Genomic DNA, 19,040 nt, shown 5'->3' on the forward strand with positions numbered 1-19,040 from the left:
AGTTACTTCAAATACTTATTTGTAATTTACGATAAGACTTACGAAAATGGGTATTGATAAAAGATAATTTAGGCCAATAGGCCTTCTGTTCAAAGATTCGATGAAAAGAAACCCTAACGTATCATGATTCCTAAAGTAAATATACCTATCAACCTAACGGTCCATTGGTCTTTCATAACAGTATACTAAACCAATGAATGGAATTAATAAAATTTTAGCAACTTCTCTATAAAGTACGGATATCTAACAGAAACCTGGCAAGTGTACAAACTCCAAGCACATTGCAGGATCGGACCGGAGTGCACGCCAATACTGTTGCCGGGGGATAAAATTTTACGACGATCTAAATAACTGCTGCTTCGGAATGTCATTTTATCCGATAAAAATTTGTAAATGGATTTTGCTGGCTTATTCTATTACATACTTAGCAGTTTAGCGACTCTGTATATTATTTTTGTTATTGATCTGTGTATTCACTTAGTAATTGAAATAAAATAAAAAATTATATGTTAATAAAATACAAGCAATGTAAAACTGAACTAAACCGATACTTAAAAGATTAACAAGTCACCAGGAAAAATAGAAGTATCATCAAATTACAAACAAGTACCTACACGAAAAATAGCCCACTATTAGCAGAAGAGATCAAAATCGAATACTCTAACACTGAAAAACTAATAAAATAATAAACTTTAACTTGATTTTATTAAATGGCGTTAGTAAATATTTTGACTCTTTGCATATTATTATTATAATGTATCTAATAATACTAATTTCATATATTAAATTAATTGCCTTAATCCCTTTTTTCTTAAATTGCTTCCATCGATGCACGTTTTCATTAAAAATGGATTACGAGTAACTAGTCGATTGTAAGTATCTTTTACAAATGGCTAAGCTAACTTTCTTCATTATTTCAAAGGGAATTGGGTGTAATCCGACGTTTCTACTTAAGCAGTTTTGTACCGCCATTTCCCAATCATTTTGATCTTTAAAGCTTGCAATACTCCTATGCCCCCATTTACAGTTAATAAAACATTCTTTGTGGCAAAATTCAAATGCTCTTATGTAGATGAATCCCGATTTCAGACCAAGTTTGCTTTCAAGAGTTTTTATTCATAGCTAAAAGAGCTTCAAAAATACGCTACACAGAAATTTCAGTGCACGTAATAAATTCAATATTTGTAAACGTCTAGTGCTTATTTACGCTCTCTCTTAGGTTTTTTTTTTTTTTTTATAACGATAGGCAAGCGTTTGCAACGTTTCGCGTCTGAAGTTCACATGAGATCGTTTATTTACTCAAGTCTATCAATTGGTTCATATTAAATTCGATTTATTGAGTCGAGTTGAAATAACCAAACACGTTTGCGCGTGTTACATACAATATTAAGTGGGTGATTTGGAACTCTTCGTGCGCCCTTTCCACCTTACAGTTGTGTTCAGTAGAGTAGATTTCTATAAAGTATAAAGTAATCCATCTTTAAACAGGTTAGGTACGTGTGCCAGATATACAATTGCTGTTATTATACAATTGCTGTCAGTAACGGACTAAATCGTCATGAAATTATGAAGCGTATACAAAGAGCGCGAGGTTACACATATTTAAATTTTGTGAAAATTTACTTACAAAATACTAATAAATCGATAATTGTTTTAATTTACATGAGTAATTGCAAGGCTTACAAAATAATAAATACTACCAAACCAGATACCGCCTATGTGTGGTGCCCACGAATTTTCTTATAATTACGCTCGACCTTGGTTGAGATTATCTGTGTACCAGGCTACCAGTGCACACCGAACCTAGGATTAAGCACTAGAGAAGAATACTCGTTGTATCTGACACTAGAGTGTAGAACGAGAATTCGTATTTGGAGTTGGTTTACTCTTTTTGCCGCAACACTGTGTTTAGGTTGCACGGCAGTCACGCGCCAAAATACTTTACTGTAATGCGTTAAATCGAGTGTGTCTCTGACAGTTTGTGATTTTCACTGCCTTCTTTAACGTAAGGAGTTTTTTCTCGTCTATTCGACCTAGTTATCGCTAGTGGGTTACCAAATATATTAAATACTCGTAATTTTCTTTGTTACCGACTTACTTGTCTGTTGATTACGGAACGCTGCCCTATTTTTACCAGTTTGTTCAGATCTCCCAAGTCCAATTGCTCCACAAAAAGGTCTATTTCAATATTCATGAAATAAACTGAGCGTGATAGTATAAATAATAAAATAGAAGTCTGACCTTAAACTCGAGCAGATATAGTACCGCCAGATGGGCGCAGTGCCAACCAAGTTGTGATTTCCACAGAGTAAACTAAGAACATTCAGTAAGTAACCATTTGTTCGTACTTTGAAACGTTATTGAGGAATAATTTTACATGGGGTTTGTTTTGATTTTGTTAGTTCTGTCAAATCTGTGCATAATTTAAAACTTGAAGCGTCTTGTCCGTCCCTTTGCTTTCGACTTTACGTTATGTTCTGAAACTTGGGAAGTTTGGATACTTCAACCTTTTGGACTTGAGGGAAGAAATCAATCAAAAGGTTAATTAAGGGAGGCAGCTGGGAATATTTTGTTTAAACAATGTTGCGAATACAAAATTAACTGAACAGTCAAGGGTTATGAAAACGAATCATATTATTATCTTTACCAGGAAGTTATCGATCATGGAGTTATTAGCTACTGACGTACAAATATAAACAAAATTGATAGAACACAGATATATAGTCATTATTAGGTATTTTACGAATGTTAATACGTAGGTACTCGTACTCGTAATAATGTAGGTAGTATCAAATTTGTAGCCATGTGGATTAAAACCGCAGCGATCCGAGTAGGTATCGTAACTTCGTTCAGAATTTAAAACTCGTAATTTCGTTCATAATTTAAAACTCTTAAGAAAAACACAAATGAACTTCTAAAGCATCCCCTTTTCAATTGACACAGAAACGTGAGGAATCAACTAAGCAAAACAAAATCCTTACCTTTTTCCGGAATTACAAATCTACAAATGAATTATATTAAAGATCCTAATCTCATATTCTAGAATATATATATTATTTCGCACCGAGGTAAGATTATTAGATTGAGAGGCCTATTTAAGCTATTAAAACCTCAACTTCTTTTCATGAAATGTCATGGAGTACCTATCATACGAGTATGTAAAACACCGCTATCATCTGTAGCTTCGCATGTTAAATAAAGACCAAACCACATTGAATGCGTGATGCAGCAGCTGCATTACGCATTCAATGCCATAGAACCTTGTGTCTAACTCATGTATCTACTTATATAGTTACATGACACGGTTGAACGGGCTCCGTGTTGCTTCGTAAAAACAAAAAAAAAGTACGGAAACAAGTAAGGGATTTTAAAATATGGAAACTGAATTACAGTAAACAGTATTTTCTGTATAGAACCCCCTCTTAAAATATAATCAAAAAGTGAACTAATTTTTCAAAATCGGCTCAATAGTTTTGACACTACGGCAGAATCAGATCACGTGAATCAGACAAATCTACTGAATTTTACTGTCAAATTCATAACCCTTCCTTTTGGGTTTCCCGTTGTCGGGAGATGAAATGGTTATCATGAATGTAAAGGATTTTCGAGACTGAATATATGCTTTAGTACTCATTATTCGTTAACCAACAAAGCATTCTTTTCATCAACGGAAAATGGATGAGCACTACGTATTCATTCATTCAAATCAGATCCAATTTGATTCCAGAGTAACTCTCAAAAATGCTCCCGAGGAAATAATACGCAAAATTATGAGACATTTTGTGTGTTCAGCGGAATTCTAATTAAAAACAAGGCAAACAGCTGGGGTTGGAACAAAGCCTTAAAATTCGTGCTATTGCTGCGTCCTTAACCAAAGTGTGGAACTGTGGACTACATTTTGTATACTGAAATAAGGCTGGTAAGGGGACTGTGCCACAATATATCGTAGCTCGTGACATGACACTAAATTAACTATGTTTTAGTAGCTAGGAAACAATTGTTTTTGTATCCGAATCTTTTCTTTTAAACTATTTATAAAGTTTATGGACACATGTGGTGGACACGGATCTGCGTGAGCTCCACGTTGAAGACTGGCGAGAAATTGCTCAGGACCGGGATCAGTGGCGAACAGTAGTGATGGAGGTCAAGACAGACTTTGGGTCGCTGCGCCAGAGGAGTAAGTAAGTGTGGACACATAAACCAAAAATACATCAGTATGTTATAGGTACAAAACATTTTGTCATTAAAAAAATCAAAGAACACAATTTAAAACAAACTGAACAATAAACAATTAGACTTGGCGCGCAAGTTGTAATGACAATGACCTTGTATTACAAATCATTTCTGAAACCGTACATATATTGTACAAAAGGTACTTGTGACACTTGACAGTATAGTTAGTTTTGTTGGACCCGGGTATGTCCTTTGGACCCGGGTATGTCCTTAAACTACGTCCACAAGAGAGGTATGGGCATTGTGAATGTCATCTCGCTCTGTGTGGTAGGGCACAGCACAGCGGATGTCATTCCAGATCTAGAGCAGAGCCCAACTGGGGAAGTACCTCCACCTTACAGAAAATCGCAGCCAAATAACACTAGACCCTACTCATAGTGTTGTGTTCCTGCCGGTGAGTAAGGTTGCCAGAGCTCAACGAGGGTGGGAGGGGGTTAGGGTCGGCAACGCGCATGTAACTCCTCTGGAGTTGCAGGCGTACATAGGCTACGGATACTGCTTACCATCAGGCAGGCCATATGCTTGTTTGCTACCGACGTAGTATAAAAAAAAAAGAATATGAAACCATCTAATTTATTCCAACTGATCAACAATATTTGAGACATCAAAGTCGCATATACCACTATTTGTTATTAATATTTAATTTTGTAGTATGATATGATAGTATTGTGACCTCTCCTTTTTCGGATCGTTATGTTTATGGTTTATCTATCATTCTTAGCAGCCTCTATAAAAATATTCAATTCAAACTTTTAACTGAATTACTCGAATCTGATTCAAAGAAAAAGGACATAGAAAATTGGCTCGGTTCTCTGGAATACTGCAAATAGTGCATTTGGAACTTTTCTTTATCCTCTGCTATCATGCCCTCATATTCTATTCTTGGCACAGCGTTGACGTATATTTGCAATCTTACTTTTACATAGCGTTTTAAAATTTAACTCGTAAACGAGTTTAAGCTTTAAGCAGTTTTTCATTTTAACGTATTAACCTAGCTTTGTTTTAGCTAGAGCTCGCTTTATTAAATATGCAAAAAGGAACCCACATTTTGTCTGCCATTAGGTAGCCTTGTCGTATTTCTCCATTAGGTTACATTAAGAGCGCACATTTATTAGCTCGGATACATAATAGCAATAAACGCCTAATGCTTGTATGTTTCTGTTTTCTTATTAATGTGTTCTGTAATCGCTGGGTCCGCAATTTATCTTCGGGCATGAGTTATTGTTGGTTGATAGTGTCGGGTTTAATCTAGATTAAGAGTAACCTATGAGCTACATTTTGGGGCGTTTAGATTTCTTGAGCAAAATGCCCTAGCTCATGTAGATTATCTAGAAAAAGAAATAATTTTTCTTCGAATACCTTAATGTTATAGTATACTAGCTTTTGCCCGTGTCTTTGTCTGCGTGGAATGATGATGATGATTAATAAAAACTGCCCTATATTTTCCCCTTTTATACTTGAAATTATACTAAATGTAAAAATTACCTAAATAACAATTAATTTTAAACACAAATAACTCTATTACTAACCAAAAATGATGCTACTTACTTATTAGAATTTAATAATTACTATTCTCCTTTTGACCCTTTTGTAATCTGCAGCGAAAGAAAAGGCTTTTTATTTTATTTATTTATATTAATCCTCAGACTTATAACGATTCAGCGGTTTAATCGTTAAGAGGAAACAAACAGACAGATAGAATAACTTTCTTATTTTATAATATTATTATGGATATTATGTTTCGTATGTTTATTGTCGAATAAATGACTAGCATAAACCGTGGGGACTCACCTGTGACGTGGTCTGCAACTTCCTCAGGGGCCCCTGGTTTGGTTCCTTCGATGGTGAAATGTCGTTATCTCACAGGCTGGCGTCGGGAGACGATTTCTATTTATGCTGTACACTGTGTCAATTTGATTTTGGGTTTTTCGACTCAAGCTTCGACGGAGCGAGCAGATATCGCGCGTTTCGATTTGGAGATCGTTGGCAAGAGAGAATGGCAACACTCGAGCTTCGGTGTTGCGCGCTTTGAGAAAAGCGTTCCGTTTCAGGCTTATCCCGTTTGGAATATGCTAGTCCATGAAGTATTAATTGATTTTAAAATAATAAACGAAAATACGTAGTATTTGTGCGTACATATACAAAAGTACCGAACATGCCGCCGACCATAAAATAATACTTATTTTATTTAAGAACTACTATGCTAACTTAGGACTAAAACATGTAATGCTATACCTAAGTGATGCCTATTCAACAGGCAGGGGGCAGACCTTAAGTACAGGTCGCTTGGTAAGAGTACTACCGATGCGTACAGTTACGACTCTGGTAATACCGTCGGCGCCGGGATGCAGTTGATGCACGCGCGCGAGACGCCATTGCAGTGGTGGCAGTGTGTTGTCTATCAACACTACTACAGAACCCTCCCGAAGGGGTGTGTTAGTATTGTCGTGGAACCATTTACCTCTTGGTTGTAGCTGGTGTAAATATTCTACGCTCCAGCGTTTCCAAAAATGTTGAACAGCTTGTTGAATAACCTGCCATCTAGCGAGGCGGTTTGGGTTGTCGTTAGACAAGTCAAATTCAGGTAAAGACGTTAATGGTTCCCCGATGAGGAAATGTCCAGGAGTCAGGGGTAATGGATCAGTAGGATCATTACTAAGTAGACACAGAGGTCTTGAATTACATACCGCTTCAATTTGACAAATCAAAGTGTTAAATTCGTCCTGAGTTAGTTTTAGTGTACCTATGACACGATGTAAGTGTCGTTTCAGACTACCTACGGCTCGTTCGACGAGACCGGCAAAATGCGAAGCATATGGAGGATTAAACTGCCAGGTGATTTGCATGTTTGTCAGCTGGTTGTTTATAGCAGTCTGATTTGACTCGTTTCGCAGAAACGTGTAAAGTTCGGAAAGATACCTGTCACAACCTACGAAATTCCGTCCGCAGTCAGAACGGATTGTTTTGCAATACCCGCGTCGGGATATGAACCTACGCAATGCGTTTAGAAAAGACTCGGTTGAAAGATCGGGAACTAATTCCAAATGGATTGCTTTCGTTGATTGGCAAACGAACACGCATACGTATGATTTATAAACTTTCGCGTTACGAAGTTTACTTGATTTAAGGAAGAAGTGTCCTGCAAAGTCAACGGAAGTATTTAAGAAGGGACGAAGTGATCGAACCCTAGTAGTAGGTAACTGAGCCATGGATGGCTGCGGTGCAACAGGTCGTGCACGAACACAAGATACGCAGCGTCGTGTACGCATACGTACAGCATCGCGAGCACACAGGATCCAGTAGGTCTGTGCGAGGGCAAACTGCAAAGTTTGGGGTCCCACATGTAAATGTGTTTTATGATAGTAATCAATGAGAAGATTCGTGAAGTGATGTTTCTTGGGTAACAAAATCTGATGCTTGGCATCATACGGAACATTGGCCCGATTTATTCTGCCGCCGACCCTGAGAAGTCCGGCATCGTCCAAGAAAGGTTTCAGTTTCTGAAGACGTTTTGTACATCTATCATCGTCCTTGAGACGCGAGATGTCTTCGGAGAAATAGTCACTTTGAACAAGTGATATAATTCGACTGAGAGCTTGTTTTGTCTCAGGAACCGTGATATGTTTAGTCGTCGGACTGTTAGCCTTACGACATTTATTTATGATTCGTAACATATACGAAATGACGCGTAGCATCCTTGGAAGCGAAGAAAATCGCTCAATGAACTCTAAATTATTAGGTTCTTTGGTTTGTGTGACAAGAACATGCTTACGACGTTCTTCGTCGGTGTGACATACGACGTTAGTCTTAGGCCACTCAGACTCATTTTTACTGAGCCAAGCTGGTCCCGTGAACCATAGTTGATGGTTCAACTGAGATGGGAGAACACCACGAGACGCAGGGTCTGCGGGGTTGTCTGCGGATTGAACGTGGTGCCACTGTGAGGCAGGCACGTTGCTTGTTGTCTCCGCTATGCGGTTAGACACGTATGTCCGCCACTTGTCTGGAGATGAACGCAACCAGGCAAGAGTTATAGTGGAATCGGACCAAGCGTAGACTTGGTCGAAAGACAATCTACTGCTGTAAGCAGTGAGGACCTTTTTTACCAATTTTGACAGTAAATGAGCAGCGCATAGTTCCAATCTCGGGATAGTAAGCCGTTTCAAAGGCGCAATTTTTGTTTTGCCTATGAGAAGGTGGGTGCTGATAGCACCGTTCGAGTCAACGACACGAATATAGACGCAGGCGGCGTACGCCTTTTCAGAGGCGTCTGAAAAGCCATGAAGTGACACTTGATGTGTACTCGGAAGCACGTGACGAGGTAACGCGATGTCTTGCAATAACGGCAATTCGTCGATGAACCGAAACCACAAGTCACAGATACCCTGTGGAGAGGCAGAATCCCAACCTGAGCCTGATACCCATAAAAGTTGGATTAAATGCTTTACAAATACCGTCACTGGACTTAGGAATCCGAGGGGATCGTAGATTTTAGCGATTTCTGCTAGCATTATACGTTTCGTACATTTGCGCGAGTTAGCCACTCCATCCGTTTGGTAGGTGAAAATATCAGATTTAGGGTTCCACTTGAGCCCTAAGACCTTGACAGAAGTGTCAGTGTCAAGTGCTGACAGAATAAGAGCGTCATCATGATTGGAAGCATCATCATTTAAATGCGATAAGAACTCAGCACTATTACTGGTCCATTTGCGGAGTTCGAACGTTCCTGCTTTACAAATGGAAAGTAGCTGATGCTGAAGAGTGAGAGCATCTTCAACCGTATTAGCTCCAGTAACGACATCATCAACGAATACTTCGTTACGAAGTACTTGCGAGGCAAGTGGAAAGTTAGCAGCTTCATCAATTGCTAATTGACGAAGTGTGCGCAAGGCTAGAAAAGGCGCGGAAGCGACGCCGAATGTGACAGAGCACATACGATATTCCTTGACGGGATCATGGGGAGAGAATCTCCAAAGAATCCGATGAAAGTCACGGTGTTCTTTACAAAGACCAATGTAGCGATACATCATTTTGAGATCAGCCGTAAAGACGATTTTATGAAGTCTATACTTCAGTAAAGTTTCAGAAATGTCCTGATGCAATTTCTGACCAGTGAGAAGATTATCGTTAAGAGAACGACCTGATGTAGTTTTGCATGAGGCGTCGTACACAATGCGATACTTCGTAGTCGATGCGGAACCCTTCACCACAATGTGGTGGGGTAGGTAGTAGGGGGGAGTGCCAGGACTCGCTGAGTCTGTCACTGGCTCCATATGTCCCAAGTCTAAATATTCTTGGATACATTTATTATAATTCTCACGTAAGGCAGGGTCGCGAGACAGGCGTGCCTCTAGTTTAGTTAAACGTGAGAGAGCTATAGCACGAGAATCGCCCAATGGCGGAGCGTTCTCCTTGAAGGGTAGGGAAACTGTATATTTCCCATTTGCATCTCGTCTGTGAGTATCAACGAAGATAGACTCACAGCGCAGTTCTTCTTTTGTAAGATGTGGATGTTCTGGTATGGATTCCAATTCCCAGAACTTTTGAAGTTTCATGTCAAGTTGGCAAGTACTCAAGTTGACACTAAGTCGTTTCATACTGTCATATGAAATTCTACCACCTAACATATAACCAAAAATGCTGTTGATGGCCACGGGTGTGCCCGGTGAACCCTTGATATTGTCCAGTAGTAGTATGCTATCCAGATAGTCAGATCCCAGTAGCAGTTCAACGGGCCGCGTCGAGCGCAGTTCTGGGTCCGCTAAATCAAGATTTTGTAGGTGTGGGAACTTCTGAATATCCCCAATTGATTTAGGGATATTAGCAGTGTAGCTTGTAAGGTTAGGTAAGATAAGAGCTTCGATGTGAAGCTTCGGCTCGGGTTTGTTGTGGGGCGTGACCTCGCACAACACGTAACCACGTGGTTGGACTTCGCCACCAATGCCGGTGAGAGTGGTACTCGTCTGCGCGGAGTACCGCGGCAGGCCGAGACGTTGGACGCACGACTCAGAAATGAGCGTGGTCTGCGCTCCTTGGTCCACAAGGGCGCGAACGGACCGCGGCGAGTAAGGCCCCTGGTTCAGGGGTCGTAAATTTACAAGCGCAGTCGTGAGTAAGACCGTACAGTTCTTACTCGAAGGGTGCTCCGTAGCTCCATGTAATGGAGTGGGCGTGTAGGTTTCCGCTACTGAGCGCAACTCAGGGGAAGACGAAGACTCCGTAGTCAGTAAGACGTTTGGAGAGGGCGCATCTTCATGTAATGAAGAGTGATGCCTTTGAGTGCAGACGCGGCAAGTATGGCGCGACTTGCAGTCTTTAGCATCATGGCCAATAAATAAACAATTGGTACAAAGTTTATTTTGTTCCACGAAATGTTTTCGTTCCTTTAAAGTGAGCGTATTAAACTTCTCACATTTATATAAAGGATGTGAATTGTCCTTACAATACGCGCATTTAATTTTAGTTAAATAATCCACCGCAGTTGTAGCATGTACACTCATAGTACGCGAGTTACGCGCAAACGAAGAGTTATTATTGCGCGGTGCATTATATTGCACGTCGGAGTGCGCGCGAGTAAGAGACATCGCACGCTTTCCCGATAAAGCATGGCGCGATGACGTCACCGCAGCTGACCGGGCCGAGCCGGCCGCTCCGCCAGCAGCAGCGAGCGCGGGCGCCGCGCGCTGCGCAGGCCCCGCGGATGTACTTGAAGTACGCGCGGACGCGGTCATCACTTCAGATGCCGCTAGTTCCTTATCGAGGAAATCGAGTAGTTCGGTAACGTCAGGAATTGCACATGAAGTTTTTAATGATAATTCAAAACGTCTACGAATATGAGGTGTGATTTTGCGTAGCAAAATATTTAAAAGTATGAAACTCCAGTCGTCAACTGGTAAACCTAATGATTTCAAAGCAGTAATATTCTCGTGATAACAATTCACCAAGTTACGTAAACTTGATTCAACATTTTTCTCGTTAACTGACTCACAGTCAAAAATGTTGTCAAAGTGTTTTGTTGAAATAATTCGTTTGTTTTCATAACGCGAAATTAATACCTGTAAGGCATTTTCGTAATTAGAATCCGTAACAGGAATCGATTTGATAAGATTATACGGTTCATCTTTTAAAAACAATAACAAATACCTGAAGCGTTCGACATTTGTTAAAGTGACGTTGTCATGTACAAGTGATTTAAATAAATCATAGAAAGCATTCCATTCAGTTAGAACACCTGTGAATGTTTGAATCGATAAGCGCGGTAAACGAATATGCGATTGATTTGATTGCTGAGCGCAGCAACTCGCATGTGACACCCCATTAAATCCGCCGCAGACGGACGTAATGCTTTGTTTACGCTCCTCTTTAAGCGTATCTAAGGCAACTTGGACCTTAAAGTACAAAGAATCGAATTGATTTCTCACAGCTAAATTATCATCGCGGTTGAATGACTCATTCTTTGCCGATAATTTTTCAACTTTCGCTTGAACTTGGAAAAATGATTTTTTAATTGAGGCTAACTCTTTAACTCGAACTCGAAATTCGGCTGCATTATTCGAACAGTCTACAATTTTTTGAATATTATTAATAGCTAAATCACGTTCGAATGTCAATTGTTCCATCTCCATAGTGGTAATTTTGTAAGAAATTGAGTTATTATACTGTGGAAAATAATAACGTTATCACGAGATAAGAGATGATTAAACTTGTGAATCTGTATAGTAGGTATATAGGTAGGTAGGTATGTAGGTAGGTAGGTAGGTTGTTGCGGTATAAGATTTATAAAATGTTTGTTTGTAAAAATAGTTATACTTATAATTTGTCGCAAATTAAAAGTAAGTTGTAATTATTTAACATGCAATGTTAAATACAAAGATAATATTTCCCGTCGGTAGAACCCGAGCTAAAGAAATTTGAACTCTGTGCCGTACGCAATACGAGCGACAGTTTACTCGATACTGTTATCGCGACAGTAAACGATATTGTGGTTTTTGGTACGTTATACCAGAACCTTAAAAAATACACTTAAGTACGTAAATACTAAATGTAATGTAATGTACGTTGTACAAAATAAATAAATAATTTGCGACAAAATATATTTAGACCTAGGTATTAATTAGTACTAGGCAAATGACTCCACGCGCGCCGCTGTAATATCTACCGCCCGGTTCTCGGAAATTATAGACGAATGTAATTTCGCAAAAAGTGCTCAAAACCATATAAAACTATATATAATTAGAATGATCTCGTTGAGATCTAACTGTACGTATCAGTATTTTTGAGAAATATTGCACGACGTTGTCGGAAACTCGATATTTATAATTGTAAGCGGAGGTAGGTTCTCGCTAACTTACGAACAAAGGGAAAGGAATTTACTTGAAATTACTTTTGTACAGCACAAATAATACGCATAAACCGATACCAGATAGTAATATCCGGCTCGAACACAATTATGTCGAATAAATGACTAGCATAAACCGTGGGGACTCACCTGTGACGTGGTCTGCAACTTCCTCAGGGGCCCCTGGTTTGGTTCCTTCGATGGTGAAATGTCGTTATCTCACAGGCTGGCGTCGGGAGACGATTTCTATTTATGCTGTACACTGTGTCAATTTGATTTTGGGTTTTTCGACTCAAGCTTCGACGGAGCGAGCAGATATCGCGCGTTTCGATTTGGAGATCGTTGGCAAGAGAGAATGGCAACACTCGAGCTTCGGTGTTGCGCGCTTTGAGAAAAGCGTTCCGTTTCAGGCTTATCCCGTTTGGAATATGCTAGTCCATGAAGTATTAATTGATTTTAAAATAATAAACGAAAATACGTAGTATTTGTGCGTACATATACAAAAGTACCGAACATTTATAGATAGTCATTTGGCAACCTTGACGTAATTGAATAAACAGAACTATCCTCAACATCCACCTAACAAGATACCTGAAATCTTCAAACTCAAAACGAACGCCGAATACCAATTAGAAATCCAGTACATGAATTAATCCAGCACCGATTCCCTCGGCGCTTACCGTTGACGAATTGTTATAACTAACTTAATTAATTAAACCAAGAAAAGCCATAAACTGAGCCACATCCATCAGCTTTAGATGCACAAGATACGCTGAAATTAGGCAAGTGTTATAACTAACTTAGGGCCTTTGGACAAGTTCTCTTTGAAGAAAGTTTGCTTTTCATAGCGAAGGGAGGTTAAGCAGGAGCTGATTCTGATTTGAAAAATTGATATGGTTTTCATCTTTATATCATATCATTTATTTTCATAATGACGTCAAACAGTAACATTTGCTTAAAGAAAATATTTAATTTAACTTTTATATACGCTATACACATATTTATTAAAGTCTGTGCGAAAAGTAAAAAATCGTGGAATGTATGGATTCCCTTACATTCTACGTCTCTTCTCTTTCCACACAGATTTTAACTCCAAGGGTTAAGGTTTTCTAAATAGTCTGATATTTTATATGCCTTTTTACAAAACTTCCGTTTGATGACTGATTTTAATATTTTAAAAAGGGTCACTCTCACGTATTTTAAGTCAAAAGTCACTAGACATGTTTCACTTTCACTTTCACATCGAGTAGAACAACGGGAGCTCGCGTTGGCAGACTGGTGTATACTGCGGACTGCACCTCTCCGCGACCGATGACCATGTCGATTTTCAAAATACGTGAGTGACCCTTCTTAATATACATTTATAATAAGTCTATGTCTCACGGAAGTTTTGTTATTATAAATCATAAATAATATATTTATTTGTTTATAAACATAGGTTTTCATAGATCACACAATTGTATAGAGAAGGTATCACTATGTTTAGTTATAGGCATACAAATATTGTCCAGATGGTGCATGCATATTTACAAATTATGTATAATAATAAAATATATACCTACTTAATTAGTACTCTGTAACAGACAGGTATTCTCTGATCGAGTAGTACGATTTCCTAACAAAACATTTAAACAGATTCTTTTGGAATAATCCTATGTCATCTAATTTAGTAATCGTAATTGTGAGCACCAATCTGCGTAAGCGGCTCAGGCTGCTCGGTAGTCACAAAATGTAATCGGACGTCGTTTTAGGCTGTTGTCCACTATAGCGGATATTTTTACCTCGCTTACCGCTCCGTTGCTTCGTCTTAATCCAGTGGAGAGGCAGCCTTATTAGGCATGTCGCTCGCACTTATTAGTGCGCTTGAAATGCCCGATAACACGACTCAAGGTCTTATCAAAACGAGATCAATACCATATCAAATTGTTAAGGCAGATTTGACCTCCGTGTTTACGTTTGGTCGATAAGTTGGGTGCGTGCTGTGGTTGGGAATCGTTCGGGTGGAAGCTATTGCGAACATGAAAGGTATTATTAGTCAATTGGGATTTTCATGCTAAAGAAAACCTATTACTTGTTAGCCAATTGTTTTTTCTGTAACTACTAAAAGATTTAGTCTTAAGGTCAACTATGTAGAATAGTACACAATATTATTTTATAGGTGATTAATGTCCTAAGGGCAAAAATACCCGGATAACTAGAACAAGATGTTTAAAAAATAATGCGTTTAATTGTGTGTTTATCACGAATATTTGTTAACATATTTTGTAGGGCTTTGATTTCACGTAATTGCTTAAATTGTGATAAATCCGTTCCGCGGTAAAATTCAGCTGTTATATTTATATCCATTCTATCATACCACCACTCTGCTCCGTAGAATAATAGACTTTTTCACGTAATATTTTTATTTTAAGTTTGCGTTATCTGCAGTAACGACTGCTGGAGGCCAATTCAAAGTTACATTTTGACATCAAAATGATATGGTGCGATTAGGACGCACGTGCAAATAATTACAGAATGATATGGCGCAAGTGAGACGCATGGGAAAATAATTACAGAATGATATTGCACGAGTGGGACGCATGGCCAAATAATTACAAAACGATATGGAGCAAGTAGGACGCACGGGCAAATGATTACAAAATGATATGGCGCAAGTGGGACGCACGGGCAAATAATTACAAAATGGTGTGGCGTTGAGTGGGAGGCATGGGCAAATAATTACAAAATGATATAGCGTCAGTGGGATGCTTGGGCAAATAATTACAAAAACATATCATTTTAGATATATTTTTGATGTCGAAATGTAATTTTGAATTGGCCTCTAGATCGTGAGTCTCGCTGTATCCCATTTGAGACAGCTCACGAAGTGCTGGCTCTGCGTCATAAAATGCTATGACGTTAAAGCTTCCGTATTCCGTCTCGGATGTAGCTTCCTTTTTCGAGTGTGGAGTGAATTCGAGTCTCTCGCGTATAAGTACTGTTAGCAGCAAAATTCGTTTCGGAGAGGTGTTGAACCCACTCTTTCTTCATTCAATTTAAGCTATTACAAATACAATTTTTTTTTCATTATTTCATTACTTTTTACATACATTACATAGTCCATCTTAGGTTTAGGTCTATCAACTATTCAATAGTGTACTGTTTGTAATGTGTGTGCGTGTGCGTGAGCGTGTGCGTGTGTGCGCGCGTGTGTAATTATCTATCGGATATTAAATATTGCCGGGCATAAACTCATTGCATCAACATTCATTACTTATATATGTCGAAGTTACTTAGACATGTCCATATCATCGTAGACGATGTTATTTAGCCTTATCGAAATTTCTTCGTAATATCCGGTATTTTACATTTCAAATTCAAAATTCTTGCATAAATTTTCACGATGCCGTCAAAGTACGAGTAACACTCAATATTCAGAAGCGTATACTTACTAGGTATGTCCCTTTGATGAACCCTTTCAAGAGCCCACACCGAACTAACGCAATATCCGCTTTTCTGTCGACGATCTCATGCAGACGTTTCATAGATTACTTACCCTAATTATTTTATTTTATTATTGGGGTGTTGTGAACCTTTCTGTACCAGTTCGACCAAGCAGTGATCTGTTGTGACGGCCCTTTAAAGTTCATTACTTATAATTAAATCCAGATTCTTTGGGCCGTAATGTTCTATACCTCATAGGGTTGCAATACGTGCTGCCCTAAGTAGGTACTTCTTTTTGACATTCGTTAATTATTATTTACCCTTAAACCATGAGTTTACAGTGATCACACTCACAAGCGATGATGTAAACGTGTTCAAGGTTCCAAATATTATTTAGGTGTTAAAGTAGGTCTGGCAAGAAGCACGATTCGATTCGAAAGAGACATTTCCTAAACCAGAAACGTGAATTTGATAGTAACAGAATGATCTGTGTGATGCATTTGATCTGGATATGTGGATATGAATCCACATATTTAGATCACATGCTTGACCTGTTGTTACACTCATATTACGTCTTAAGTCTTCTTGTAGAATAAAATTATGTTTGATGAAACTGATTGTACGCGCGTAATAGTACACGGATAAAGTGCCAAAAATAAATATACAGGACCTTATTGCTTTAACGTTAAGGTCGTGTGTAAATATTTGTTGGCATTTTGTCCGCGTCGATATTTAAAACCTTGACTGTACCGACCATGCTACTATTCTGAGCGCCTCTATGCGAGTGGCGTGATTGCGAGTCATCATTCATATTTCATGCAGTCTTTCCGTAGGTGGTCTATGAGACGGTCTCAAAGCGAGCTAAAACTTGTACATTTTGCTCTGAAAGTTCTGGCCGAAATTAACTGTCTTGATGTGACCATTTTAATCGTGCTGAGAATACGATTGTATCATATCCATTTTTGACGAAAACGATTTCGTCAAAAATGTTAATGATTTCTAAATTACAATAAAAATGCTATAATTGACATAAATGGATTTTTTTTTTTTTTGAAAAATTTTGTGCCATATCTGCATTTTACTAGGATAATTTACACTCTGTTAATAGATAATTATCACAAAAGTTGTGACATATCCAAAACTTTGTGTCATGTCATACATTGTACGTTTAACATTTACTCATCAAAAACGGATGGCAATAATAAAAATGCTACTATTTCATGATTACCACTTTATTCAAAATATTTGTATCGTATTACAATAGTAAACATATGTACCTAAATACGTTGAATATTTCCTAAATATAAAACTTTTCGAAAAATATTTTTTCTTGCTTCTTTTCGCTCTCCTGCAAACCGATGTAAGTGGCGATGAAAAGTGGCGTACGGCACAAACGCACTCTCACCCGACGTAATGTCACCCTTAGATTTACAAATGATTGGGATATAAACCCAATGGAAGATTATCCTACCTACAATACACGAGTAGATCTCTAATTTGAAGCCATCAGATCTTGTAGTGGACATGGTCGATATTAAATACCTATTGTATAATAAGAACAGCCCGCTGACAGACGGACAGAGGAAGCTCATAAAAATAGTAATTCTGGTTTGCAACCTATGTGTACGGAACCCTAAAAAGGATCGTTAAACCCTAGTATATTACTACGATCCACGTGTACCTCAAATGGGTTTATAATGTGTGTACGATCAACGTGTGCCTCAAATGGGTTTATAACCCAAGTGGGTTTCAATTTGATCGAACTGGTAATTGATAATCAAACAGAATTTTCTACTTCCACTATGTACTGTAACGTGTGATTACCTACCAATCGAAAGGTCTGCGACATGTGTAGGTAAGTTGTGTGTAATTGTTATTATTGTTATTACTAATGAAGACATGTACGTGTCGAGTACTAGTATAGTGGTGAATAAAATAAAAAAATCTTTATTTAAATCAAATCATTATTTTGACGGTCGTAAGGAAATCAAAATCAAGGGGATTTCCTGCTGACATAGAATTAAGGAATATGGCAAAGCAAGCTGCAAATGCATAAAACACAAGTAAAGAAAAATTCCGAAAACGTACACATGTATGGAGATAACAGTCAGATTAACTTTTTTTCGAAAAGATAAGCCGTAATAAAGTTAGTTTGCACGGAACCCTCGGTACCCAAGTCCGACTCACATTTGACCAGTTTTTTTTTTATGGAAGGCCACAAACTTTTTTTCTACAAAAATCTGAGATTTTTATAAAAGTGAACGAGTGAAAGTTGAATCATGGTTCCTATTCTGAACAACTGTACAGTCACCATCAGATATATCGGAACAGACAAGGTGCTCAAAAATACCTGAACGTGCACTCTAAAGTTTTGACAATGAAGCCGTTCAGATATTTGTGAGCACCTCGGCCGCTCCGATATATCTGATGGCGACTGTACCTACTTTGTAAAGCAATACTAGGCTAAGTATCAGCTTATTATTGCTAAAATTATTATAAAACACACAGATATTTTTAGAACAAATTACAATTATATCAACTTCGACTTCATGCTTTATCATTATTTATAAAAGGTCGTTACTCCAATTCTAAAATTATGAATTGTGGCCTTTTCTAAAAGAAAAACATAACGTCAAATATATGTCCACAAATTTGCTCCTTATTTCTTTGTAATAAGGCGATAAATGTATAGGTATTTGTGATCGTCTGAAGAAGTCCTTAGGGACAAAGATGACGTATGCCATCCTACAAGATTGATGAGAGGGACCAAATGCGGAGTAGCTCGTTACAGAGGTTTAATGTAAAAATGTTAACGGTTTTATAAATGTGAGGTTTTTGATATCACTTTGGTAGTGATATGGGCGAGCAATGAAAGAAAATCTTTTGTACGCTTTGATTATTTCTATATTCTACCTGGTGTTGTTGTTTACCTCTATCTTCATGTATTATATGTGTTTCCATGTACATTTGTTCTGAGGTTTTGCAATAAAGAGGATTTGTATTGTATTGTATTACTTATAAAAGTTATAAAACATCCTACTCATCT

General features: G+C 38.2%; 2 protein-coding genes across 2 annotated transcripts in view; one reads left to right on the forward strand and one right to left on the reverse strand.

The window, feature by feature from the left end:
• The window catches only part of LOC133527561 (hemicentin-1-like), a 443,871-nt gene that overhangs the window by 193,049 nt on the left and 231,782 nt on the right, over nt 1-19,040 (forward strand). The window lies entirely within an intron of this gene.
• On the reverse strand, nt 6,480-10,964 carry LOC133527908 (uncharacterized). The gene is made up of 2 exons (XM_061865103.1): nt 7,663-10,964; nt 6,480-6,888 (listed from the first exon to the last, which is right to left on the reverse strand). Exons 1-2 carry the CDS (start codon nt 10,962-10,964, stop codon nt 6,480-6,482), a joined length of 3,711 nt encoding a protein of 1,236 aa, XP_061721087.1.

The sequence above is a fragment of the Cydia pomonella genome, chromosome 18 (assembly GCF_033807575.1).
Source record: "Cydia pomonella isolate Wapato2018A chromosome 18, ilCydPomo1, whole genome shotgun sequence".
NCBI lineage: Eukaryota > Metazoa > Arthropoda > Insecta > Lepidoptera > Tortricidae > Cydia > Cydia pomonella.